Source organism: Colius striatus, chromosome Z, assembly GCF_028858725.1.
Source record: "Colius striatus isolate bColStr4 chromosome Z, bColStr4.1.hap1, whole genome shotgun sequence".
Classification (NCBI taxonomy): domain Eukaryota; kingdom Metazoa; phylum Chordata; class Aves; order Coliiformes; family Coliidae; genus Colius; species Colius striatus.
In genome coordinates, this window is record NC_084790.1 from 87,174,483 (window position 1) to 87,198,085 (window position 23,603).

The 23,603-nt window shown below is 46.8% G+C and overlaps 1 protein-coding gene across 1 annotated transcript; it reads left to right on the forward strand.

Moving 5' to 3' along the window:
• The first annotated feature begins 716 nt into the window (after positions 1-716).
• Positions 717-13,862, forward strand: LOC104553635 (uncharacterized). The gene is made up of 10 exons (XM_062018560.1): positions 717-781; positions 4,297-4,383; positions 6,024-6,248; positions 7,799-8,005; positions 9,125-9,358; positions 9,721-9,874; positions 10,884-10,993; positions 11,133-11,246; positions 12,324-12,470; positions 13,539-13,862. The coding sequence occupies exons 2-10, from the start codon at positions 4,306-4,308 to the stop codon at positions 13,653-13,655; spliced, it is 1,386 nt and encodes a 461-aa protein (XP_061874544.1). The 5' UTR covers positions 717-781; positions 4,297-4,305; the 3' UTR covers positions 13,656-13,862.
• Positions 13,863-23,603: the final 9,741 nt, after the last annotated feature.

Genomic DNA, 23,603 nt, shown 5'->3' on the forward strand with positions numbered 1-23,603 from the left:
CCACAACCCCTCTGGGCAGCCTGTTCCAGCTGGAACAGAAGAGATTCCAAAGAAACACAGGAGGAATTTCTCCCCTGTTGAGGTGAGGGAGCACTGGCAGGGGCTGCCCAGATGGGCTGTGGAGTCTCCTTCTCTGGAGACATTCTGACCCTGCTGGATGAGTTCCTGTGTGCCCTGCTCTAGGTGGTGCTGCTCTGGCAGGGGGTTGCACTGGATGAGCTTTCCAGGTCCCTTCCAGCCCTTCAGATTCTATGATTCGATGATATCAGTTGAGGGGGGGAAAAAGTACCTCTTTGCTTCTATATACTGGTCAGTTCTTGCAATTACAGCTGGAATTTAGATTGCTTGTAAGTAAGAATAAAGAAGTTCCCACTTGGGGAAAAATTAATGCAATACATAATACAAGTAATAAATGGGAGTAATTTACCAAATCCACATTATCAGTGATGTTCTTGTCCCTGAGGAGTTTTATTGAACTATGGTCTTCTGTAGTGTCAGCAGGAGAAACAAGTCAGACACCTGGATTTGGAGGAAATACTAAAAATAGCAGGACCATGTAAAAGGGAGGACACCACTCCTCAGCAAGTTCCAGGAGGTGTTTTCTAAGGATGTATACGAGTATTTGTGATCCTCTGTATTTGCATTTACAGGAAATCTTTTATGAGGGCACTTCCTCAATTACAGTGTGTATATATATATCAGTAAAAGGGAGCTGAGGGAAGTGAGGGCTTTGGTGAAGACAAAGATTGTGCTGCAAAATTTGGTGGAGATCTCATCTGTGGTAAGACTGTAGCTTGGTGTGGTGCAAGGGTAATGGATGGGATTTCTGTCTTGGAGGTTTGGGGCTTTAAAGGCATAATGAGAGGGTCCAATGTGATCCTGGTCTTGGAATGGAATTACTGTATGCTGCAATTATCTTTTCCTAACAGTCCACTTCCACTACCAAATCTCTCTGTGTCACTGTATTCACACTGATAGAAGAAGATGCCAGTATAGGAAACTTTAATTTCAGGCTCCAGATGTCATCAAGGCTAGTCAACAGTGCTGCCAGTAGAGGGTTAATTTGGCTGGAGGTTGTACTTGGTCCAGTCTGAAAAGGAGGATCTGAAAAACTGCAAACCTCATGGTCACTTATTATCAGTTTGTTCTTTCTTTTGCTGTGTAACTCTGACAAGTGCCAGAGCAGTGAGATGCTTGTGGATTACCACATGCCATGAAGTACCTGGAATGGTGAAACCCTTGAGAATCAGGATGCATATTCATGTTGATGTGGGTTCTGTAATCTATCAGGGGGGTTCTTTTTTATTTTTGTGTCCTTTCTCAAAGTATTTGGTCAGCTTTACAGTTGGTAGAGTTGTCTCTTCCTGCGCAGAGACAGAGCTGTTCAGAGGGAAAGGTGAACATCCTGTCATTAATTTTAATTGACCTGATCCTGCTGTTGCCAGTTTGAACAGCTGAGCTTTCACAGATCTTCCAGGACAGAAAAGAAAGGATGGCTGAGGAGAGATGGGCTCTATCTCATAAGGAAAAAGAAGTGTCTTTTTACGTTTAGGCTTACCAATTGAGGAAAGGAAGGCTTTAAACTAGAGTTCATGGGGATTGATGACAAAAGAATGTGTTATCAGTGGAAAGGTGACTAGAGAGATAGTAATTGTGAATAGAGAGTTTTTATCAAAGTGACTGAAGCAATATGGAAAAGAGAATAGTGAATACATCTGCTTCACATTTAAGATGTCTCCAGTAGCTTAGGCTAAAAGGAAGAGTGTACCAGGCTCTGCACAAAGTTGTGATGTGGACAATGTAAATGTTTGGTGTTTGTTCAGTAAGACATTTCATTTCTTAATGAATGAATACAGACAAAGAAGTGAAAGTGGCTCCTGAAGAAAAAGGGAGCGAAGCTATGTTTCTCTATGAACATTTTCCTTTGAACTCCAGAATATAGAGGGAGATAACCTGTTAAAAGTCACTTTATGATAATCGAAGGAGAAAAAAGCCTGAGTGCTGTTATATTGAGGACCCACCAAACCCACAGAACCAAGAAGGACAGGACTGGACGTTTTTGTAAACAACTGAGGGTTTAATTTGCCTTCAGGAGACAAAAGTTAACCAAATATTTGTTGGGAAAAAGAAATTGATTACAGGGTATTTCTGTAATAGTCTACAAACTTTGCATGCTAGGATGGTGTCAGGTTTTGGTTCAGAAGGTGAAGGTTAATGCAATAATCTTCTTACTTTTAATTGTATTAATTTTCTTCAACGTTGTCAAGGATTTTAGAATGGGAAAGAGGAAGAACAGGGGGGAAAAAAGGCACCTGCAAAATACACAAAAGGTCTGCTTGCAAAATCCTGCGAAAGAAAAGCTTAGAGGGAAAGATGCTCAGTGGTGTGGCTGTTCATAAAAACACAAATATTTAAGGTGCAGTTGCAGGATAGCCTAAAATGAAACAGGGAAAACAGATGTAATAGATCTTGTAGTCCTCCATGGTCTTTAAGAAGGAAGTATAACAGAAATAACTAGAATTGTCCCTAAAGATGAGTCATCCTGGACTTCTGTGCTTTTTGGGAAGTCCAAAGCACAAAAAAAGGAGTGATAAGGGGGAAAAACTGTCAAAGATAATAAAATGACCCATTGATTATGATAGTAAATGACAAGTCTCTTACCAATGAAGAAAATGTGGTCCACAACCTTCCCGTAGAGGGTAATCAAATGATGTCAGTGAAGGCACAACGTTAAAACATCATCAGCATGAGGCTCAACATTAAAACCTCATCAGCAACAGGAGGAGGATAAAGCTCAGATATAGACAGGGCAAGCATGATTCATAGCTCTTATGCAAACTGCCTGTGGTGCAGGTACTACACCTGCAGACACCAACACAGCCCCTGAGGAAACCGTTGAACTTGTAGTGTCTGGAATGTGGTGCGGTCCCATAAGGGTCTGGCTGAGGGGTGTTAAACAGAAAGTCAGCCAAACACCAAAGAATTATAGGGCAATAACCTCAGTTAAGTTCTGACACACATAAGCAAACACAGAATATATAAAGGAAAGGGGGGGGGGGGGAACCCAACAGAGAGGCCATTGCAAACACTGTATGTTACACAAAGGTAGTTTCCTTTTCCTGGCTGGGCAGCAATGTTTAACACTTGTGTGCCTCAGAACAAGGAATCATAGTCTATATGAAGTGATTTTGGGGTGAGTGGAAAGCAGTATTTGGAGAGCAGTTATCAACAAACTCCATTGCTGGTCTTTATCTTGGAAATGTGGAGGAGTTAGAAAAGATCTAGAGAAGAGTGAATGATCGTGGAGATGGAAGAGCTGCCCATCAAGGGGAGACTAAAATGACTGGGACCTTGAGCTCAGAGAGGAAAATATGTGCTTGCTGTTGCTCAAATCCCACAAAACAACAGTATATGAGGCACAGAGGACTTATCAGGACATCTGCTGACTACTGAGAAGTGCTCTTTGTTTTAACCAGTAAGCTGTAAACTGAGGAGTATCAGCAGATCCAGGAAAGGCTTTGTCCACGTCATGGTATTTTTCATAGAGTGAACTCTGAAAGGTTATTCTCTCTAGCATCTCTCATCCAGCATTTATATGTGCTTCTAAAGTATGAAAGGTGTAACCTGGAAAGAGCAGCCAGGCTATGCCTTCCCCCTAAGGTCTTGTCAGAGAAAAGTTGCTGAGCTGGGTGTCCTGTTGTCCTCACCAAGCAGGGCATCTCCCATGCAGCCAGAGCCGTGGCAGGAGGGTAAAATGTGACGGTTCTGTTGCAGCAAAGGTGATTTTGACTTGTGAAAACCTTTTTAACTATAACAGTATGTAAGCAGGGAAATGGGTTGCTAAAGAAGTTATGGAACCTCAACCGTTTTTGTGGTCGTAAAAGTAGATTACACAATGAGCCAAAGCTGTAATTCAACCATACGATGTCCTTAGCTGAGGTGAAGGAACTACATGACCTCTGCTTGGGCGCTTTTTCCCCCCTAAGTGTTTGATGGCTGGGGCTCTGTCTCATTGTCATGTTGTGTCTTGGGGTTCATGTGATACATGAATAATGTTAAATCTGGATGTGGAAATTGTCAGACCTTTGGGCTGTAGTTTAGTGAAGAAGAGATTTCATGTTGCATCACATTTCTGCCCAGCAGCACTGCACTAAATACCATGGCTGTTACTACACAGAATGAGTCACTTCCCTGGACTCTGTCACTGAACTGAGCACATATTGGAATTAACATTCTTTTGTTCCTGTGTTTTTTTTTCTTCTGTGGATTTTTCTTCTGTGGACTTACCCATTTCAGCTGTAACAAATGGACAACCAGGCGTTTGAAATGCACGGAGAGAACATACGAAGCCCTTCAAAAGGCAAAGAGTGGCCACAGAGAGAGGTACTAGCCATTTTCTTTTACAGTGCTATCAAAACATTATTAAGAGAGCCAGTCTGAATATTAAACCCTTCTTTTGTAATATGACCTAATCCTGTGTCGTTGAGATGGTCCTGAAGAAAATAAAAGCTGAAGAGGGCTTCAAGGTCCTAAAATGCATAGCTCTGTGTGCAAGATCTGAACTGTGAGACATAGCTCCCTGGCCCCACTCAAGTTAATAGCTAAATTCTTTATCCCCTAACTACTGGACAAAGTAATTATCTTTGGAGGATTGCCCATTGATTTTAACAGAAAGAGCTACTTAAAAGCTCATTTTGTGGTAATGTTGAGCATCTCCACAGAGTCACACACTGGAACAGTTTCATCTCTCTCTCTCTCTCTTTTTTTCCCCCCTGGAGAAAAGTAATTCTGTAATTCTCTGTAATTTTCCCATTAAAGTTTTTGCTCCTTGAGATTTGAACTAACTCCACGCAACAAGAGTTGGTGCATTGCTCGTAACCCATTACTTTGCAGCCTGCACAGTGCTGCTTCTCAGCTATAAACGTACCAATTTGTTGTGACCTTCTCCCAACCTCGCTCATTCATTCCACACAGCTGTGCTGAGGGTGAATGTCCTGTGTTAGTTATCCTTACTTAATGTGTACATCGCTCCTTCAGCATCAATTTCAACTTATTGAAGCAGTGCCACTGCTGTAAATTAAAGGCCCTCCAGAACTGGGGTTTCAGATGCATTTAACTATAAAGCCTCGTTCTCTGATGAGAGTCTGTGGTCTGAGCACTGCTGTTGGGATGTTTAATTGAACATGGGCTTGAGAAAGGGAGTCGTTTAAACTTCTGTGCTGAGGAATGTACTTGTGAAACGCTTCTGTCAAGTAGATTCATTAAAAAGGTCGTTTTGTTAAAATGTCAAAGTGTTTCTTTTGGTTCTGATTGTCCACCTTAAGAAATCAACATCCACACCTCATTTTCAGGCACTCACTGCCTGAAAGTCAGACTTGTAAAGGTGGATCAAGCTATGCACCCAAAATCAATCGAGTTCTAGCATTTGGGCCAGAGTATGCAGTCTCTATTCATCTGAAGCTGCAACTTCAGCAGTAGATCAGGTCAAGGGAGAGGAAACACTGAACATTTTCACCAAGGTGATGCCTCATGGTGCCAGAAGTGCCATGGCTCCTTCTGTGAAGAACGTGTGCTTCTGCTTCCTCCCTACACCCTCCTCCACACACCTGAGTGTCCAAAAAGGACATATCAGTAAAGAACTAATGCCTAGAGCAGTTAGTACAGATGAAACATCCCCATTCTGGCCTCTCCTCTCCACTGCCAGGGAGCTGGGCCACATGAGATGTGACACAAAGCAAAGGCAGTGTTTCTGCCCCAGAGATGAAGGTTTGCCCTGAGCTGATGCTGCAGGTCTTCAGCATTTGCGACATTGATTAGAAACTCAGACCTCAGGATGAGGACAACGTGATTTTACTTGATAAAGGGCAGCAACAATCTGATAACATCCTCCATAAGGTTTTGCTGGACTGGCCCAGTAATTTAGCTATACCTGTGTTTCTGAAAGACACACTGCTGTGACAGGAAAAGAACTGTCACGAACTTTCTCCTGTGTGTTAGATCTAATTCCTTTTTATCGGTTTCAGGAAAGAAAGGCCAGCTGGTCCCTAATGAAAGTCTTTCTAGTTTGCCTGTTGGCCTGTGTAATCACCACTGCAGTAGGAGTGCTGGTGCTGTCCTTGGTCTATGTGAAGAACCCTGCCTATATAAAACAGACTGATGCCAAAGACAACGGTGCACCTTCCCCACAACCAGAAGAAAAAAGTGTGGATAACAAGTTCCAGTTCCTGTATCATCTGGGGAAATCAAAGGTAAATTGCTCCTCTTGTGCAATGACATTCTGGTGTCATATAAGGAAATGTAATGAATTAGTTTCATTTAACTATTTAAATGCTAGGTGATCAGGCAAAACTTGTTACCCTGGGCTTCTGATGTAATCCATGGGGAGGTACACAAACTTCCTGACAGCTTTTCTCTCCATGAGAGATGTTGGAAGTGGCATGGATCACCTCTCAGAAAGCTAAATAATGGCTCTAACAAATTAGGCTTGCAAGGCAAGGCAACCATTTCATTCTGAAATTGCAGAGCATGGAATCTTGAGAAACAAACCCGGAAAGATCAGATTTTAAAGGAAGCTGAGCAGCACACAAACTTTTTCTTTCTTAGGGCTGGATTCAAACAACTTGGTATGTCACAGTAAAAACGAGCCCTGTGGTCTTGTTTCAGTGAGCTCAAGTGAATTCATGGACAATGTAACAAAGCCCTAGGGATTATGTAGGTTTTGTTTAGGTGTTTTTTGATACTTACAGAAATGTAAGACACACCCCATCTTCTAAACATACCTTTGAGTAAAACCCAACTCCTGACTCACTTTTGCTTTTCAACACAAGAGGGAAAAAGCTACATTAGATGATAAGGCACTTTCAACTGAAAACAGCCATTCTGATACCTTTTCATCTTAGAAATCATAGTTTTCATCTTTTCATCATAGTTAAAAACTATGTAATGCATTTAAACCAAAACAGTGTTCAGGAAAGCAGACAAAAGTGTTTAACAGGAGGGCAACACATCTAATTTGCCCTTCCTCAGTGCAAGGTGACTCTTTCAAGCACAAAGCATGTCCTAGAGGTAGTAGACATATTGGCAAAGGCATGGTTTCAGGTGCAAGTAGTTTGCAACTGTAGAAATTCAAGAAAGTGTCTTAAGAATGTCCTGAGTGTTTTGGGTCTGAGTGAGCATAGAATCATAGAATCATAGAATAGAATGGTAGGGGTTGAAAGGGACCTTTAGAGCTCATCCAGTCCAACCCCCTGCAGAAGCAGCTCCCACCTAGATCAGGTCACACAGGAACGTGTCCAGGTGGTTCTTGAAGCCCTCCAAGGAAGGAGCCTCCACAACCCCTCTGGGCAGCCTGTGCCAGGGCTCCCCTACTGAAACACTGAAATAGTGTTTTCTTATGTTTCAATGGAACTGTTTGTGTTCCAGCTTCATCCCATCACCCCTTGTCCTGTTGCTAGATACTATAGAAAAAAGAGATGTCCTTTTTTGAGCATATGTAGCTCATTTCCCAAATTAGAGCATGTGAGCAATATGTAACTGATTTCCCAAATTAGAAATCCAGAGTCACATAAAAAGAGGAGGAACAGGTAAGATTTTTTTTAATCCATCATTCCTTATCTCTCAATTGTTGAAAGAACACAATGGAGAAAGAATTTGAAGGCATATAAATGGTTGTGAAAAGGGACTGAAATACATACAGAGAGAATCCTCACTGAGAACACCAAGAACTTCCTGAAATACTTCCTGTCTGATCAACACCATCCACAATTAACACAGTGCCCCTCTGCCATGGACTTCACAGGTATACAGCTACCCAGGCGGGGAGATTCAGTGGGCAAGATTCAGGAAGGACGCAAATGAATATGAAAGCGACGAAGAAATGGAGTTTGGGCAAAGTATCAATAACCATCGCTCCCAAATGACTTTTGGGACCTTACGGATCAAAAGCAAAGGGCTTCGGGCTCCCCACTGGCATTTTAATGCCAATGAGCACGGCTACCTGCTGCAGGTATGACTTGTTTCATTTGGTTTTGCTCTGTAAAGCACGATGTATGTATAGGAGCACATATGTGAAAATGAATTGCAGCTGCATGACCTACAAATGGTAACAGGTAACAAGCAGAATTGCCATTGATTGATGCATGACATTAGTTTTCTTGTTTGAAGTAATGGTTTCAAACGGAAATGCTTGAAATGGGCTGTTTAACGTTGTCACTTGTGAGAGGACCAGGCACCTGCAGCTTACAAGGAAGCAGCAGAGACTCAGGATACCTGAAAGTTAACAGGATTTTGTGTGCTTATCCAAGTGCTTACAATGGTTAAAGTAATTGTGTTCCTGTGCAACCTGGTCTAGGTGGACCTGCTTCTGCAGAGGGGTTGGACCAGGTGCCTCCCATACTTCACCACACAAACCATTAGACAGTTTGTGCTGGTAAACAAGCCACATTTTTGTTCATTGAAACAAAAAACCCTAAAAGTCCTAATTTCTCCTTGTTCATCTCCATTGACTGTGGAGATTCTCATATCATCTTTGTTTCTCAAAGCATTTTAGATGTGGAAGACTGTTTTGTTGCCATACAGCCTTCTCTTTCCTAGACTAACTACCCCTCCCTTTCCCCTTCAGTAAATCCTCTTTGAAAAGATTTGCCCCATCTCACTTGAGATTCACAAATCCCAAGTCTTCAAAAATCAAGGAAATGAAAGAGAGAATAAATATAAGCTCCCCATGAGGAATTCAAGACAGCATGTTAGTTTGAAAACAAGCTGGTCTTTCTTTGGGAGCATAGGTGCCTAGATATATCTCAACTATTCATTTATTCCTATGAATAGTTATACTTACTTTGATAACATGACCAAACAGCTGTTTCTCTCTCCAGCAGTTCTGGCCCAAAGCTGTTCACAGCCTCTTTAATAAGAAATGGTCTTGAGTATGAGTAGTGTGACTTTGTCATGTGTTCCTTAACCTTCCTAAAACTCACTTAAAATGCTGTTCTGGGTTTAAGTTTAAAAAGTCATCAGGATCTGGGGTTTTTTTTTCTCCTTCAGGCCATTTGAATTATTGATTTGTCCCATATGGGTTAAATGAGAAGACTTCCATGTGGACTGTAAGGCTCTGCTTTTGTTACAGGGTTCTGCCTGGATTGGAGTAATAGGGGCAGATAATGGCATGGTTACCACCTACAACGTCACAGCTGGCCAAGTCATCTTCTTCCCTAGAAACACTGTGCATTGGATAAAGAATGTAGGGTCAGAAGATTGTTTGTTCTTGCTGTTTTTCACAACACACGAAGAACTTCAGACCTTGGATGTAGATGATGCCTTCTTCTCTACCCCAGAGGATATAGCAGCTAGAGCATTACAGGTCTGTACAACAGGCTAGCCAGCCTCTCTCTGCTCTTCCACACATTAACATGGCAGCCCAGGCTTTCTGGATATATCTTTTGGAGAGGATCCTCCTTACCTCAACTGTTCCCTGTAGTGCCATCAGTGTGGAAGGGAGTACACATGTCCTTTGTGTAACACTGTGTCCATTTATACACGAGGAGAAATAAATGATGATGCTCTCTCCAAGAAACCTTTTCTCCTCCACCCTCCACTCTCCACTTTCATGTCCAGTTCATGGAGGATCCTCCACACTCCCCAAGTTGGAAGGGAAAATAAGACAGTGAGAAGCTCAGCAGCTTGCTGACTCTGTCATCTCAATGTGCATTGTGTGTCCTGCAGCCACCAGGTGGAGTTAACTTCATCAGAACCTTCAAGAAACAAGTGGAAGATCAAGCAGTCAACCTCCCACCCAACCTGGATGAGCTCGTCCAAAGCGCCAACTATGTGCAGTCTCCAGACAACCTGGTGTGGCAGTACTTCTACAACCTCAAAGGTACACACACAGGGACTTTGTGTGTAAGGTCTCTGTGTTTCTAGCAGAGGAGAGGAAGGGATCTGTAATGGATTCACTGAAACAAGAGTTTAAAAGTATACAGGGAATTTAAGGAGATGAAATAAAGAACTCTCTTGATTTTACTGTTTTTATCTGCAACAGTAGATACAAGAGCAGAGTGACAGTATGTAGCACAGAGTAATAGCTCCCATGTCCAGGTTCTCTACTGATGTTTGTGACCAGGATTGGTCTGTTCCCTGCTATAGTTAAGCAATAACCTTAATCTAAACTTCTCATTCATTAAAATCTCACAGGCTTGGAAGCTCTGCAGCAGTTTGACTGGAGAGTCACTGATGCTGAGCTTCTTAGAACATCTTCCATTTGCATATCAAACAATAATGAATAAACACCTTAACATATAGCTAATTACATCTTCCCTTTCTTTTACAAATACAACTTCATAAACAATGTTGAACCATATTCACTGTTTGGTGTGTCAACAACTGTATCAATTGACCCTCTGTACAGCCTGGATCTAGTGATTGTCAGTGAGCACCTAATAAACATAGCTGGCAAATCTTACTTCTAAGGTGTATAGTCTATCAAAAAAACCCCATAAAAAGCAAATACAGGTCCAGATAGCCGATGAAGGTCATGAGAAATAGATGTGTGACAAAATGTTTTGCCCTCAGGCTAAAACATTCCTCTGTGTTGGCAGCACTTCGCAACGTGACTTGTGGTCAGTGCCATAAACACAAAGGGGTACGATGAAAGGTGGCTTGTTCCTTAAGTGTATAGCTAACAATAGCGATTTGGGATGGAAAAACCAATCTAGTCAGAGCTGTTCAGTACAGTTATCTGTCTACAGATAGTTAAGCTAAGTTGGGCGTTCTTGGTTCCAGGGGCTGGTAAGATGCGAGGCCTTTAGCAATGACTTGAAGTTATCTGATAAAGAGAGTTGTGGTAACCAAACCCTGTGGGAAATGCTCATTCCTTGTCTTTGCTTTAGGGTCAACAGAGTATCCTTTCCCAGGAGGAGCCTTCCAGTGGGCCCGCTACCGCAGGAACGCCACTGGGCTGAATGACACGGAAAAGATCTTCAGTGAGTCCCTCAACAAGGTTGGTGCCTTCAGTTGGGTGCTGCAGCTAATGGAACCCCAGGCACAGAGTTCCCATGGGATGGGCACTGCTTTGTCTTGTATAACAGGGATATAACCAACCTGGATGGTTTTCTGACCATCTTTGTTCTGCTTTCCAGCACGAGAATACCCTCACCTTAGCAACTCTCAGGATATCCAGCAACGGCCTGGGGCAGCCTCATTTCCACTTCAATGCTAATGAGATGGGTTATGTCATCAGCGGCTGTGGACAGGTAATGTGAGGGATATGTCAGTGGAGCTTTGGCTGTAAGGCAGTTACAGACCCAATAACTGGTTTGCAGCCCTACAATTAGCAATCCTACAATTAGCAGTTTTACAAAGCTTGCAGCATCCACGTTTTCCTTCTCCACACCACGATTTGATCTCAAGTGCATTTGTGGAAATATGTCTGGTCACAGTGGAGTTACACACAGAGCAGAATTTGCCCATCTTGTTAACTTGTTCACACACTCGTGGCAGGAAACACCACGCTCCTGACTGCTGCCAGTACAAAACAAAAAAGGCCAATACTTTTGATTTAGCACCTCAGAGGAAAAGACAAATAGAAGCAAATTCAGTGAGTATTAAGATTTAAGAGTGCAGGATTTCACTATTTGTTTTTCACAAGATGTAAGTTTGAAGTGCAGGGACAATTGTGATGGAGTTATTAGAACTGGCATTGGAATGAGAATTAGAGTTGGAATCAGTGAGGTTGGAAAAGCCCTTTAAGCTCCTGGAGTCCAACAGTTCCCCCAGCACTGTCACAGCCATCACTAACCCGTGTCCCTCAGCTACACAGCTTTGGGATTCCTCCAGGGATGGGGACTCCACCACTGTCCTGGACAGCCTGTGCCAGGGTTTGACAGCCCCTTGGGGAAGAAGCTCTTGCTCACCTACAATCTAAACCTCTGCTCCTGGTGCAACCTGAGGCTGTTTCCTCTTGCCCTGCTGCTCGTTACTTGGGAGCAGAGGCTGATCAGCCCCAGTTTCACAGCCTCCTGTGAGGGAGGTTCAGAGAGTGCTCATGTCTCTCCTCAGCCTCCTCTTCTCCAGGCTGAACACCTCCATTCCCTCAGCTGCTCCCCATCAGACTTGGGCTCTAACATTCTAATGAGACTCCATAACGTAAGGACTTACTGTGTTCTTTCTCAAGAGCCAGCCTAAGACCCCTCTGCCTTGCTGGAGCCTCAGTGAACATGCTGGTGCTGCAGCAGCTGATCTCAGAGCAGAGCTGGGACCATCTTTGTGCATTTATGCAGTAACAGCACACTGGAAATTGTTGTTGAGTATCGCTGCTTTACTTGCAATAGGTTGGAGTTATTCTCTCTGGAGCCACTGCCAGCTTCAACATTGGCATTGGAGACGTCATATTTTTCCCTGTTGGAACCCAGCATTACATCAAGAGTGTATGTGATGAAGACTTGCTTTTGATTCTGGCCTACAGTACAGGAAACCAGGTGAGAGCTCAGATGGGCAAGGGAAGTAACAAAATGTTCAGCGTTATGCCTTGGGACACACCTTCCAAGAGAAACGCTAAGAGCGTGTCGAGTTCAGTGCCAGTGCAAATTTTCTTCTGGTGTGGCTGTTTGGCATATAACACCTATCAAATCTCTACACACAGAAATGGGAGGGGAGATGGGGAAACAGAGGTCTGTGGAAAGATGTGACAAAGCTCATATGTCTTGTCCTAACTCCTTTGGCCTCATCTGGAGTCCTGTGTCCAGTTGTGGGCTCCCCAGCTGCAGAGGAACAGGGAAGTGCTGCAGAGAGGCCAGTGCAGGGCCAGCAAGATGCTCAGGGCACTGGAGCATCTTCCTTGTGAGGAAAGGCTGCGGGACCTGGGGCTGTTCAGTCTGGAGGAGACTGAGGAGGGAGCTCATTAATATTGACAAATATCTCTCTGGTGGGTGTCAGGAGGTTGGGGCAGCACTTTTTTCTATAGTAGTCAGCAACAGGACAAGGGGTGATGGGATGAAGCTGGAACACAAACAGTTCCATTGAAACATCAGGACAAACTGTGTCAATGTTTGAGTGAGGGAGCCCTGGCCCAGGCTGCCCAGGGAGGGTGTGGAGGCTCCTTCCTTGGAGGGCTTCGAGACCCACCTGGACACGTTCCTGTGTGACCTGATCTAGGTGGGAGCTGCTTCTGCAGGGGGTTGGACTGGATGAGCTCTAAAAGTCCCTTCCAACCCCACCATTCTGTGAGTCTATGATGTGTGTGAGTAAGAGAGATGGACTTCAGATGTGTTTGTGCATGAGGTCCTGCTGGTGTTCAAGGCACTGCTGGTGTTCACAAGGTGCTCAGGCCGAGCACCCACCAAAGGGCAGCATCTTTGTCAACCCAGGAGCCAGAGCAAGGCTGTTTTATCTAGAATGACACATCTCCAGTGGCCTTGGTAGCCCAGTGTGAGACTCCTCATTGGTTATCTACTTGTGCACTGTAACACTCCATATTGTTATTACTGGATTAAATGGATGTCACAGCTGTGATGATTGTTTTTAACCCACCATCTCTTTCTCCACAGCTGGAAACCCTCCGCATGAACGAATACTTTCGGGGCACAGCAGATCACATCCTGGCTCAGCTTTTCCTGAAGGAACAGGCTGAGTTCCAGAATTTCCCAACAGCTGCCAGAAATTAGTCAAGAGAAGCCTCCCTTAGCAGCTAATGGCTCTGGGAATCGTTTCACCGTCACCTTGTGGTACCTTTGTCACTATTTATCTAGAGATGTTCAGAAAAACTGAGCATTTGGGGATCGTTAATGATGAAAAGCTGTTTTCTTTTTTGTACTGTTACTGTGTTTTATTTATAGTGCCATGTAATTGGACTGATTGCACATTAAAGTAATGCCTACCATTACAGTTGCCGTTTGCTCTGTCCCCCGTAACCTGCTCTCGCACCGCTGACGTTCACTGTGACCTTCTGTCGGGAAGACACTGCTCCTACCTACAGCACCTGCACACAGACACAACGTGGCCACACGTGTCTGTGCCCAAAGCAGATATTGCATTGTAAGCCCTGCATTAGAGGGTGATGATGTCGTCATACACTCCGGTCATATTTGCTCTCCCCTCTGGACCCTGAGGAGTTCAGAACCCTAACTCCTTTTCCTGACATTAACACCAAAGAGACACCTGATTGTGGAGGAAGCATTGGAGGCTTCACTCTCAGCAGTAGATGAATCACAGAATCATTTTGGTTTGAATAGAACTCCTAGCTCCTGCAGCCCCAGCCCTGCCCTCACCCTGCCCAGCCCACCCCTGACCCACAGCCCTCAGCACCTCAGCTCCACGGCTTTGGGATCCCTCCAGGGCTGGGCACTGCCCCAGCTCCCTGGGCAGCCTGGCACAGGGGCTGACACCCCTCTCAGGGAAACAGTTCTGCCTCAGCTCCAGCCTCAACCTCCCCTGGGGCAACTCCAGCCCCTTTCCTCTTGTCCTGTCATTCATTACTGGAGAGAAGAGACCAACCCCCAGCTCACTGCAGCCTCGTGTCAGGCGGCTGCAGAGAGTGCTGCTATCTCCTCTCAGCCCCCTCTTTTCCAGGCTAAGTAATAGCTCATTTCATTGATCCAGTTAGCTCTGTTGACTACTTCATTAAGACTCCCAAGAGGTGGGGTGCAGGTATCAACCCTTCTGTAGGTGTGTTTCCAGGAAATCTCATTGTTTGTCAGTCTGTTCCTAATTTGAGCATAAAGCTCTTAGTCCTCCTGCTTTACTCTGTTGCTGCTCTGCTGTGAGTGGAGCATTCTGGAGCACCTCTTATCAGGAAGACAGGGTGAGCTGCATTGCTGCTGTTTATCACATCCTAATGACATGATCCTTGCCTTGTGTGTCCAGATCATTCAGGTTAACAGTCTCTGAAATGCATTTTCCACAGCTAATTACCACTGCAGCCCTGCCCTTGTGCTTCATAGAATCACAGAATGGTGGGGGTTGGAAGGGATCTTTAGAGATCATCCAGTCCAACCCCCCTGCAGAAGCAGCTCCCTCTTAGATCAGGTCACACAGAAACGTATCAAGGTGAATTCTGAAGCCCTCCAAGGAAGGAGCCTCCACACCCTCCCTGGGCAACCTGGGCCAGGGCTCCCTCACTCAAACACTGACACAGTTTGTCCTTATATTTAAAAGAACTGTTTGTGTTCCAGCTTCATCCCATCACCGCTTGTTCTGTCACTGGACACTACAAAAAATAAAGTGCTGCCCCAACCTCCTGACACCCACCACTGACATATTTGTCAATATTAATGAGATCCCCCCTCAGCCTCCTCTTCTCCAGACTGAACAGCCCCAGGTCCCGCAGCCTTTCCTCACAAGGAAGATGCTCCAGTGCCCTGAGCATCTTGCTGGCCCTGCACTGGCCTCTCTGCAGCACTTCCCTGTCCCTCTGCAGCTGGGGAGCCCACAACTGGACACAGGACTCCAGATGAGGCCTCAGCAGATGTGGCAGAGCAGAGGGGGAGCAGAACCTCCCTGGCCCTGCTGCCCACACTCTGCTGGATGCCCCCAGGCTGCCATTGGCTTCTTGCCCACGAGGGCACGTTGCTGCTCATGGGCAGTTTATCATCAGCCAGCACTGCCAGGTCTGTCTCTGCAGAGCTGCTCTCCTTTGTGAATGCTTCATTTCTATTTGGTTTTTACTAAATAGCTTGATCTTTTAGACTGCTTTTCTACATTTAATTTTCATCTTGATGTTTATCTTCGTCTTAGCTCAGCAAGGAGCTCTTCACTATAAGTGTGCATTCAGGTTCAGAGCACTCCAGCATCCACTTTACAGATGTTCTGTGCTTAATCCTGCTTTAACATTTACCAAGCCAAATAACCTGGTTGTCTCACCACAGCCTGTTTAAGTGCTGGTCAGCCTTTGGGCTTCCATCAAAGCTGTCTTTATTTGACCACAGTGGGATTTCACGCTGTACTGAGTCATCATTCTTGTCCCACCTCCTGGATTCAGAATCCAAGCAAACGGTCAGAGCACAAGCACCAGGTTTCTGGTTCATCTTCAGTTGCTCAAACCACTGAACTCTTGTTAGTGCTGAGCCCAGAAGCTTGCCTAAAGACATGATAGAGATCAAAATGCCCTCTGAATCAGCCATACTATTAGGGCCTGGAATTGCTGCTTGTACCATATTTGAAATATAAGAGTAAGGCGTGTTCTTGTGTGCTAAGAGCTACTGATATATATTACCAGGCCATAGGTAGCACTGTCTGACAGAACATATGGTTGTTCCTCTGTGTTGTGCAGTGCTGGACCACTGTCAGCCCAGGAACTCTTGGTATTAGTCAAGGTCATTAATATGCTTTGGCCCATAAGAGCAATATATTCAGTGAGTGAGGGAATATACTCTCCCCTTCTCACAAAATCATTTTGGTTGGAAAAGCCACTGAAGCTCACCAAATCCAAGCTTTCCCCTCCCTCTGCCCAGCCCAGCACTGACCCCTCAGCACCTCAGCCCCACGGCTTTGGGATCCCTCCAGGGCTGGGCACTGCCCCAGCTCCCTGGGCAGCCTGGCACAGGGGTGACACCCCTCTCAGGGAAACAGTTCTGCCTCAGCTCCAATCTCAGCCTCCCCTGGGGAAACTGGAGCCTGTTTCCTCTTGTCTTATCAATTGTTACTTGGGAGCAGAGACCAATCTCTCATCTCATTACAGTCTCCTGTGAAGGAGTTGCAGAGACTGCTCATGTCTCTTCTCAGTCTCCTCCAGGCTGAGCATCCCCAGGGCCCTCAGGCTCTCCCCAGCTCTCGTGTCCATCTCTGGACGTGCTCCAGCACCTCTGTGGCTCTCTGTGAGTGAAGGACCCAACACTGGACACAGTGTTCAGCAGTTTTGTTGGTATTCTGACCATTTTGCCTTCTCTTTAATTAGTACATTAACTAGGTGTCCACCCTCCCCAGTACTGCAGGTCCAAATGAGGCCTAAAAAGATATAAGACTTGACTCTAAATTCTCCTTGGTCTTTTCCAAGCTCTTTTCATACTTACAGACAATTGGACAGATTTTGTTCAAACAGGTTTTTCTTCTTGGAGTTCTTGAATTGATGTGGGAAAGATGGTCTTGAAATGCCTCCAGCCATCTGTGCTGGGCTTTATCCAAAGAGATGAGGACCAAACTTCTCAGCTCTGAGGAGCTAAAGGATGGAGGGTTGTAGGGACTGCAGAAGTTCACAAGATCTGATGCAGGGAGCTTCTCGCAGCCAGTTCTGCTTCCTTACCTCACCTTTGTGTAAGGGATTTGCTTGAAGTCAACAGGAAGAACTACAAGCAAACTGAGATAATTTGCTCCCTGGCAGATGTTGTGATGCATCCCCCAATGTGACAGGGGTTCCTGGTGTGTCTGGGGGCATTTTCTGAGCCAGTACCCAGCCCCCATGGGGATGGGGCTCACAAGTTTCCTTGGGCAGCTTGAGCCCTGAAGGGAAAATCACTTTTGATCACCCAATTTGCCCTCAAAGGGAAAACACCTTTTCCTGCCTCATCTCCATGCCAAAGCATCTCCCAGTGGTGGCCACTGGGTTTTATAGCAGGAGATAAAATAGGATTTCTATAACTGGCTGCTATAAGTCAAAGGTTTCCCAAGGCCATAAAACACTCCATGGTGTTATTACCTGGGAGGGTTTATCCTTCTCCAGGCCTGGCCCCATGGGTTACCTTTAACAAGTGTACATTTTACAGCCCAGCAAAGCTTCACTCCTGGTGGAGTTTGACAAGTTGTCTCCTACAGGAACCTGTGTTTACAAACTGGATGGCAGTGAGAGATTAGCTTGAGGAATCTTCCTGAACTCTTAAGCTCTTTGACTCCATTGGTTGTACGTGGCTCTGTCCCAGGGCTCTGTACCCCTGCAGCGTGCTCCTTCCCAGCTTGGTGAGGCTGGTGGGTTGGATCTGCTGGGGTTAGCAGAGCTCTGAGTCCAGAGATGTGACTTCTGCAGCCAGAGATGCTCATGGAGGGGCACCTCAACACAGGAGCTGGGGGCTGCTCCCACCAGGGCTTGAAGAACCTCCCAAAATCCCCACCTTGTCTCTCTTGGCAGGAGCAAATGACAGGAGTGTGATGTGGTGGAGGCAAAATGTAGTAACCCATTGAAATGTGGCTTAAAAAAACCCACTCAAAGCAACAAAAAAACAAGTAATAGAAAAAGCCCCCAGACCTAAATAATCTTGCTATCAGTATGCCAACCTGCACTGTTCTTCTGTGCCTGCATCGTGTTCCATGAACGTGTGCACACATAAACATCTCTCCTGTTGAGCTCTCATCAGCTAAAAAGCCATGTAGAGCTCAGTAAGATCTCAAGAGGTCTCTGTACAGGATGATTTAATAACAAACCTGCTCTGTCCATGTCAGCCTCACAGGTTAGAAACATTGTGAGACCTTTATCTTTCTCTACCAATGCCAGCACAGCCAAACAGAAGATCCATCCCATGCCCTGACCCCAGACAATGACCCCCACAGTGCTGAGTCATCCCACAAGCTGAAGGGTCTTTTGAAGACAAGCCAAGGTTTGTTGTGACAGCTGCTTAGCTGGAAATAGCTCACCTTGGTTTATAGAGCCATATTGCTAATTACAAGGGTGGCATCCCTTTGTAGTCAGGGTTACTCACTCCTCCAGTCAGGGACCTCCCAGCAACCTCAAAGGCACCTGCCAGGTGTGGGTTTATGGGCTGCTGTTAGCCTGTGCAAACAGGACAGGATCAAGGTGAGCCCAGCCAGCAGCCCCTCCAGATGTCTCCCCCAGCTTCACACAGGAGGTGGGTTTGCATGGGTGGATCAGTGCTGGTGACTCTTGGGGTAGGAACACCTGAGGGATGAGGGACCTCCTCTCTTTGCAGGGTACCAAAATGCACCCAGAGATGAAAATAAAGAACTGTCCACTAAATTACCAGCCTCAAAGGGGTCAGAGGTGCTCCTCAGTCAAGAGGGAATGTAACAAAAGGACCCAGTGGAACTACAGGGCTGTGAGCCTGACCTCAGGGCTGGGGAAGGTTATGGAGAAGATCACCCCCTGAGTGCCACAGTGAAGCACACACAGGACAACCAAAGGTTTCAGGCCCAGCCAGTGTGGCTTTATGAAGGGCAGGTCCTGCTTGACCGATATGTTCTCCTTCTATGACAAGGTGACCTGCTTAGTGGATGAGGGAAAGGCTGTGGACGTGGTCTTCCAGGACTTTACTGAGGCCACAGCCTCCCATAGCATCCTCCTGGAGAAACTGGCTGCCCATGGCTTGGATGGACCTGTTTTGGCTGGAAAATTGGCTGGATGGCCAGGCCCAGAAAGTCATAGTGAATGGAGTTAAATCCATTTGTTGCTGGTCACCAGTGGTGTTCCCCAGGGCTCGGTGCTGGGCACAGCTCTCTAACATCTTTATCTGGATGAAGGGATGGAGTTCACCTTCATGCACTTTCCTGATGACATCAGGCTGGGTGGGTGTGTAGATCTGCTTGAGGGCAGGAGGGTTCTGCAGAGGGCCCTGGCCAGGCTGGAGCCATGGGCTGAGTGCAATGGGATGAGGTCCAACAAGGGCAAGTGCTGGGTCCTGCCCTTGGGCCACCCCAAGCCCAGGCAGCTCCAGGCTGGGGCAGAGGGGCTGGAAACTGCTGCAGGGAAAGGGCCTGGGGGGGTTGGTGCCAGGGGCTGAACAGGAGGCAGCAGCGTGCCCAGTGGGGCAAGAAGGCCAAGGGCAGCCTGGTCACCTTGCAGTGCCTGCCCATGATTGATGACAGTCTCCTTGGCCACAAGCAGTGGAGCAGGCAGCAGTGCACGGGCCAGGGCAGCAGTGGTGAGTTGAAGAGGAGAGAGCTGGTGGAGGTTTAAATGGAGATACAAGGCTGGACTTCTACACACAATGTTTGCTGCTGCCCTGCTACTGCCTCTACTGTCCCCTGCCCAAAGCCTTGCACACATGGGTAACCCCCAAGGGGGTTTGAACCCAGTTCAGTTGCACTGCAACTTCTTCTCCTGCCATGGCTTATGATAGAGTCTCTGAGTGCCTTATAAATGCACCAGTGCTTGTCCCTACAGGTTTGCACTTCATTTCTTTACTCATTTTGCACTGCTGCTGGCAGTGAGCAGATGATTAGTACACTGATTTAACCAGCCATGACATGGGGAAAAAGAAAGGCTGTCCCCCCATAAAGCAGCTGTGTTGGGAAGTCACCCTGAGGGAGAGATCCCACAGTGATGGTGATCCCTCTGAAAAGCTTGTTTCCTTCTCATTCAATCATAAAACCATTTTGGTTAGAAGAGCTCTTTAAGCTCAACAAGTTCAAGCCCTCCCCTCACCTTGCCAAGCGCCACTCATGGCCCTCAGCACCTCAGCTCCATGGCTTTGCAGCATCTCCAGGGATGAGGACTCCCCCACCGCCCTGGGCAGCCTGTTTCAATACTTAACAACTCTCTTGGTAGAAACAGATCTTCCTTAATTGACTCTAATTACAAATAATAAAGGAAACAATGAAATCTCTGTTGTCACAGGGCGGCATCAGGGAAGTCAGGAAGGTCATTTACTGCCTCGTTCATTTGTCACAAAGCTTGGACTCCAGCTTTCACACAGTGCTGCTCCTGCATTTTGGGAACACAATGATGTGTGCACATCAGTGGCAGAAGCCATGGTGGGAGAAATACCAAGTAACCTGTAACAATGCATTCTAGATGTAATAAAAGCTGAAGGAAAGGGGGCTTTTCTGCTTCGTGTCTCTGTGCTGACTAGGAGGTGCCATGATGGGATGGAAGAGGCACAGAATCTCTCAATGGTGGGGGCTGGAAGGGCCCTGCAGAGCTCACCCAGCCCAACCACCTGCTAAAGCAGGTTCCCCTCACTCAGGGGGCACAGGAATGTGTCCAGGTGGGTTTGGAAACCTGAAAAGGAGCCTCCACACCCTCCCTGGGCAGCCTGGACCAGGGCTTCAACAGCTGGAAAAAACTCACAATGGAGCTGGAAAAATTGCAGCATGTCCTTATTGGAAAGAATTTCCCCATCAACTACAGGGGAAGCCCTGCCTGCCCTGCTCCTCTGCAGGGCAGAGCTGTGCATGTCACAGCTGGATGCAGCTCTGGGCCATGGGAGACTTTGGGAGCAGCAGTAATGGGGTGGTAATCCTGACAGGAGAAGGTAGTTTAGGATAAAAAAGGAGACATTTGAACTGAGAATGCATTTTTCCCCTTTGGGAATGCCACATCTCTGTCTCAAGGGCACACAGCTCCACTGTCCCCATTTCATTTTCACTCAGGGCAGAGGCTGTGCTGCTGTCCCAGAGACCCCCAGAAGCACTTCACAGTCAGGGATTTGACTGAAGAGATTCTGATGCCAGGGAAGGGCAGACACTCGTTTGCAAATCAAGTAAGCTGCCAGACAGGGGTGTAAGTACTTCCCTGGAGCCCTCTGCACAGGTCTTGCCTCTGGAGCAGGAAGCATCTGTCCCTCTCCTCTGGTACCAGATACAACTTAGTCACCTGTAAGATGCATTCTAACTGAATGCATTTTCACTCCAGAGAGGTGTGTATCAGCAGCATGTGCATTTTGAAGCAGGGATTTGAACATCCCCAGCCCACCCCATCAGTGTTACTGGAGTCACTTGTTGCTGTCACAGGCTGATCAGATTATTTGACACGTAACAAGAGCACTGAGGTTGTGTTTTAAAAGTAACTCTGAGCTGATGCAGTTCCATGCTGAAGTAGTCATGATGCTGGTAGGCTCAGGAAGAGTCAGATCATGAAAATGGGTGAATCAGACCTCCCTGGGGCTGGAGAGCCAGTTCTCATTAAATTCAGTGGGAATATTCTCAGTGGAAACCAGATCAGGTCAGGGAAAGGAGTGCTGGTGAACACAGCATTTTTCACAGTGGTGGGGGTTGGAAGGGAGCTTTAGAGATCATCCAGTCCAACACCCCTGCAGAAGCAGCTCCCACCTAGATCAGGTCACACAGGAACGTGTCCAGGTGGGTCTTGAAGCCCTCCAAGGAAGGAGCCTCCACACCCTCCCTGGGCAGCCTGGGCCAGGGCTCCCTCACCCCAACACTCAAACAGTTTGTCCTGATGTTTCAATGGAACTGTTTGTGTTCCAGCCTCATCCCATCACCCTTTGTCCTGTTGCTAGATACAATATAAAAACAGGATGCCCCAACCTCCTGACACCCACCAGTGAGATATTTGTAACTATTAATGAGCTCCCCCCTCAGCCTCCTCCAGACTAAACAGCCCCAGGTCCCGCAGCCTTTCCTCACAAGGAAGATGCTCCAGTGCCCTGAGCATCTTGCTGGCCCTGCACTGGCCTCTCTGCAGCAGTTCCCTGTCCCTCTGCAGCTGGGGAGCCCACAACTGGACACAGGACTCCAGATGAGGCCTCAGCAGATATGGCAGAGCAGAGGGGGAGCAGAACCTCCCTGGCCCTGCTGCCCACACTCTGCTGGATGCCCCCAGGCTGCCATTGGCTTCTTGCCCACGAGGCCACGTTGCTGCTCATGGGCAGTTTGTTATCAGCCAGCACTGCCAGGTCTGTCTCTGCAGAGCTGCTCTCCAGCAGGTCACCCCCAGCCTGGCCTGGGGCAGGGGGTTGTTCCTCCCAGATACAGGGCTCTGCATTCCTGCTCAGGAGGTTCCCAGACCCACCTGGACACGTTCCTGTGCCTGCTTTAGCAGGGGCTGGGGCTGGAGCAGCTCTGCAGGGCCCTGCCCACTCCCACCATGCTGGGATTTTGTGACTCTATGACCTCTCTTTGTGCTTCAATTACCTCTGTCAGCTGCCATTGGAGTAGACAGCATCATGAAGCTGCATCCCAAACCATCCTCTGTATGCAGCACTGATGCACGTTGGGCTCCTTTCCTTACATAACCCTTCCTTTTAGAGGAAGGTCACCCCCAACCAAGGGCAGGCTGAGGAGTGAGGTGTGCCACTCTCACCACACACGCAGTGCCTGTCTGTGCCTGGACATGTCTCCTGTGTAGATGACGACAGCCCCTCACCCAATTTTCAGCTCATTAATCACGAATCCCCAATTTCAAGCTGCAACATCACTGTCCCTTAGTTGTGGCACTGTTCCCTTCAGCCATAATGGAGCAGTCACTGGGAGTGCAGCTGCACAAAGGATGTAATTGGGCAGAAATGCAGGCTGGCTTTTAGCAGGGAACACTGTGATGTGTTTCATTTATTCAGGCTTGGCTACTGAGGGCTCCTTAAGTTTACCATGTGATTTTCTTTTCTTTCCTTCTCTATTCTTCACCATTTTACCCTGCTTTTAGCTTTGTCCCCTACTCTCTTCCAGCCCCTAACACTCTGTGATAACCTGAGCCTGCTCTTCTTATCCCCTTGTGTGTGATATTGCATCTCCATCTCTCACTTCCTTTGGGAAGTGCCCCCCCAACACTAATTTTTCCTCCTCTGTTCCTACCTTCATGGCCCTTTGCCCTTCCCCAAGGGTGCCTGGGCTGTCCAGCAGGGACTGAGCTGGTGGCAGCATCTCTCAGCATCATCTGAGCAGCTCAGGAAGCAAAGAGTCATTCCTTGGGCTGTAGCTGTCTTAGTGGTAACACCCAATTGAGGAGCCTCAGTTTGTAAAGTGCCTGATATGCCTCAAGGCTGCAAGAGTGGGGATGT

Excerpts from the sequence above, each read along its gene's own strand:
- LOC104553635 (XM_062018560.1), top strand. The coding sequence starts at position 4,306 with ATGGACAACCAGGCGTTTGAAATGCACGGAGAGAACATACGAAGCCCT. Across the intron at positions 4,384-6,023 it reads AAGAGTGGCCACAGAGAGAG|GAAAGAAAGGCCAGCTGGTC; the intron begins GTACTAGCCATT and ends TATCGGTTTCAG. Across the intron at positions 9,875-10,883 it reads GTACTTCTACAACCTCAAAG|GGTCAACAGAGTATCCTTTC; the intron begins GTACACACACAG and ends TCTTTGCTTTAG.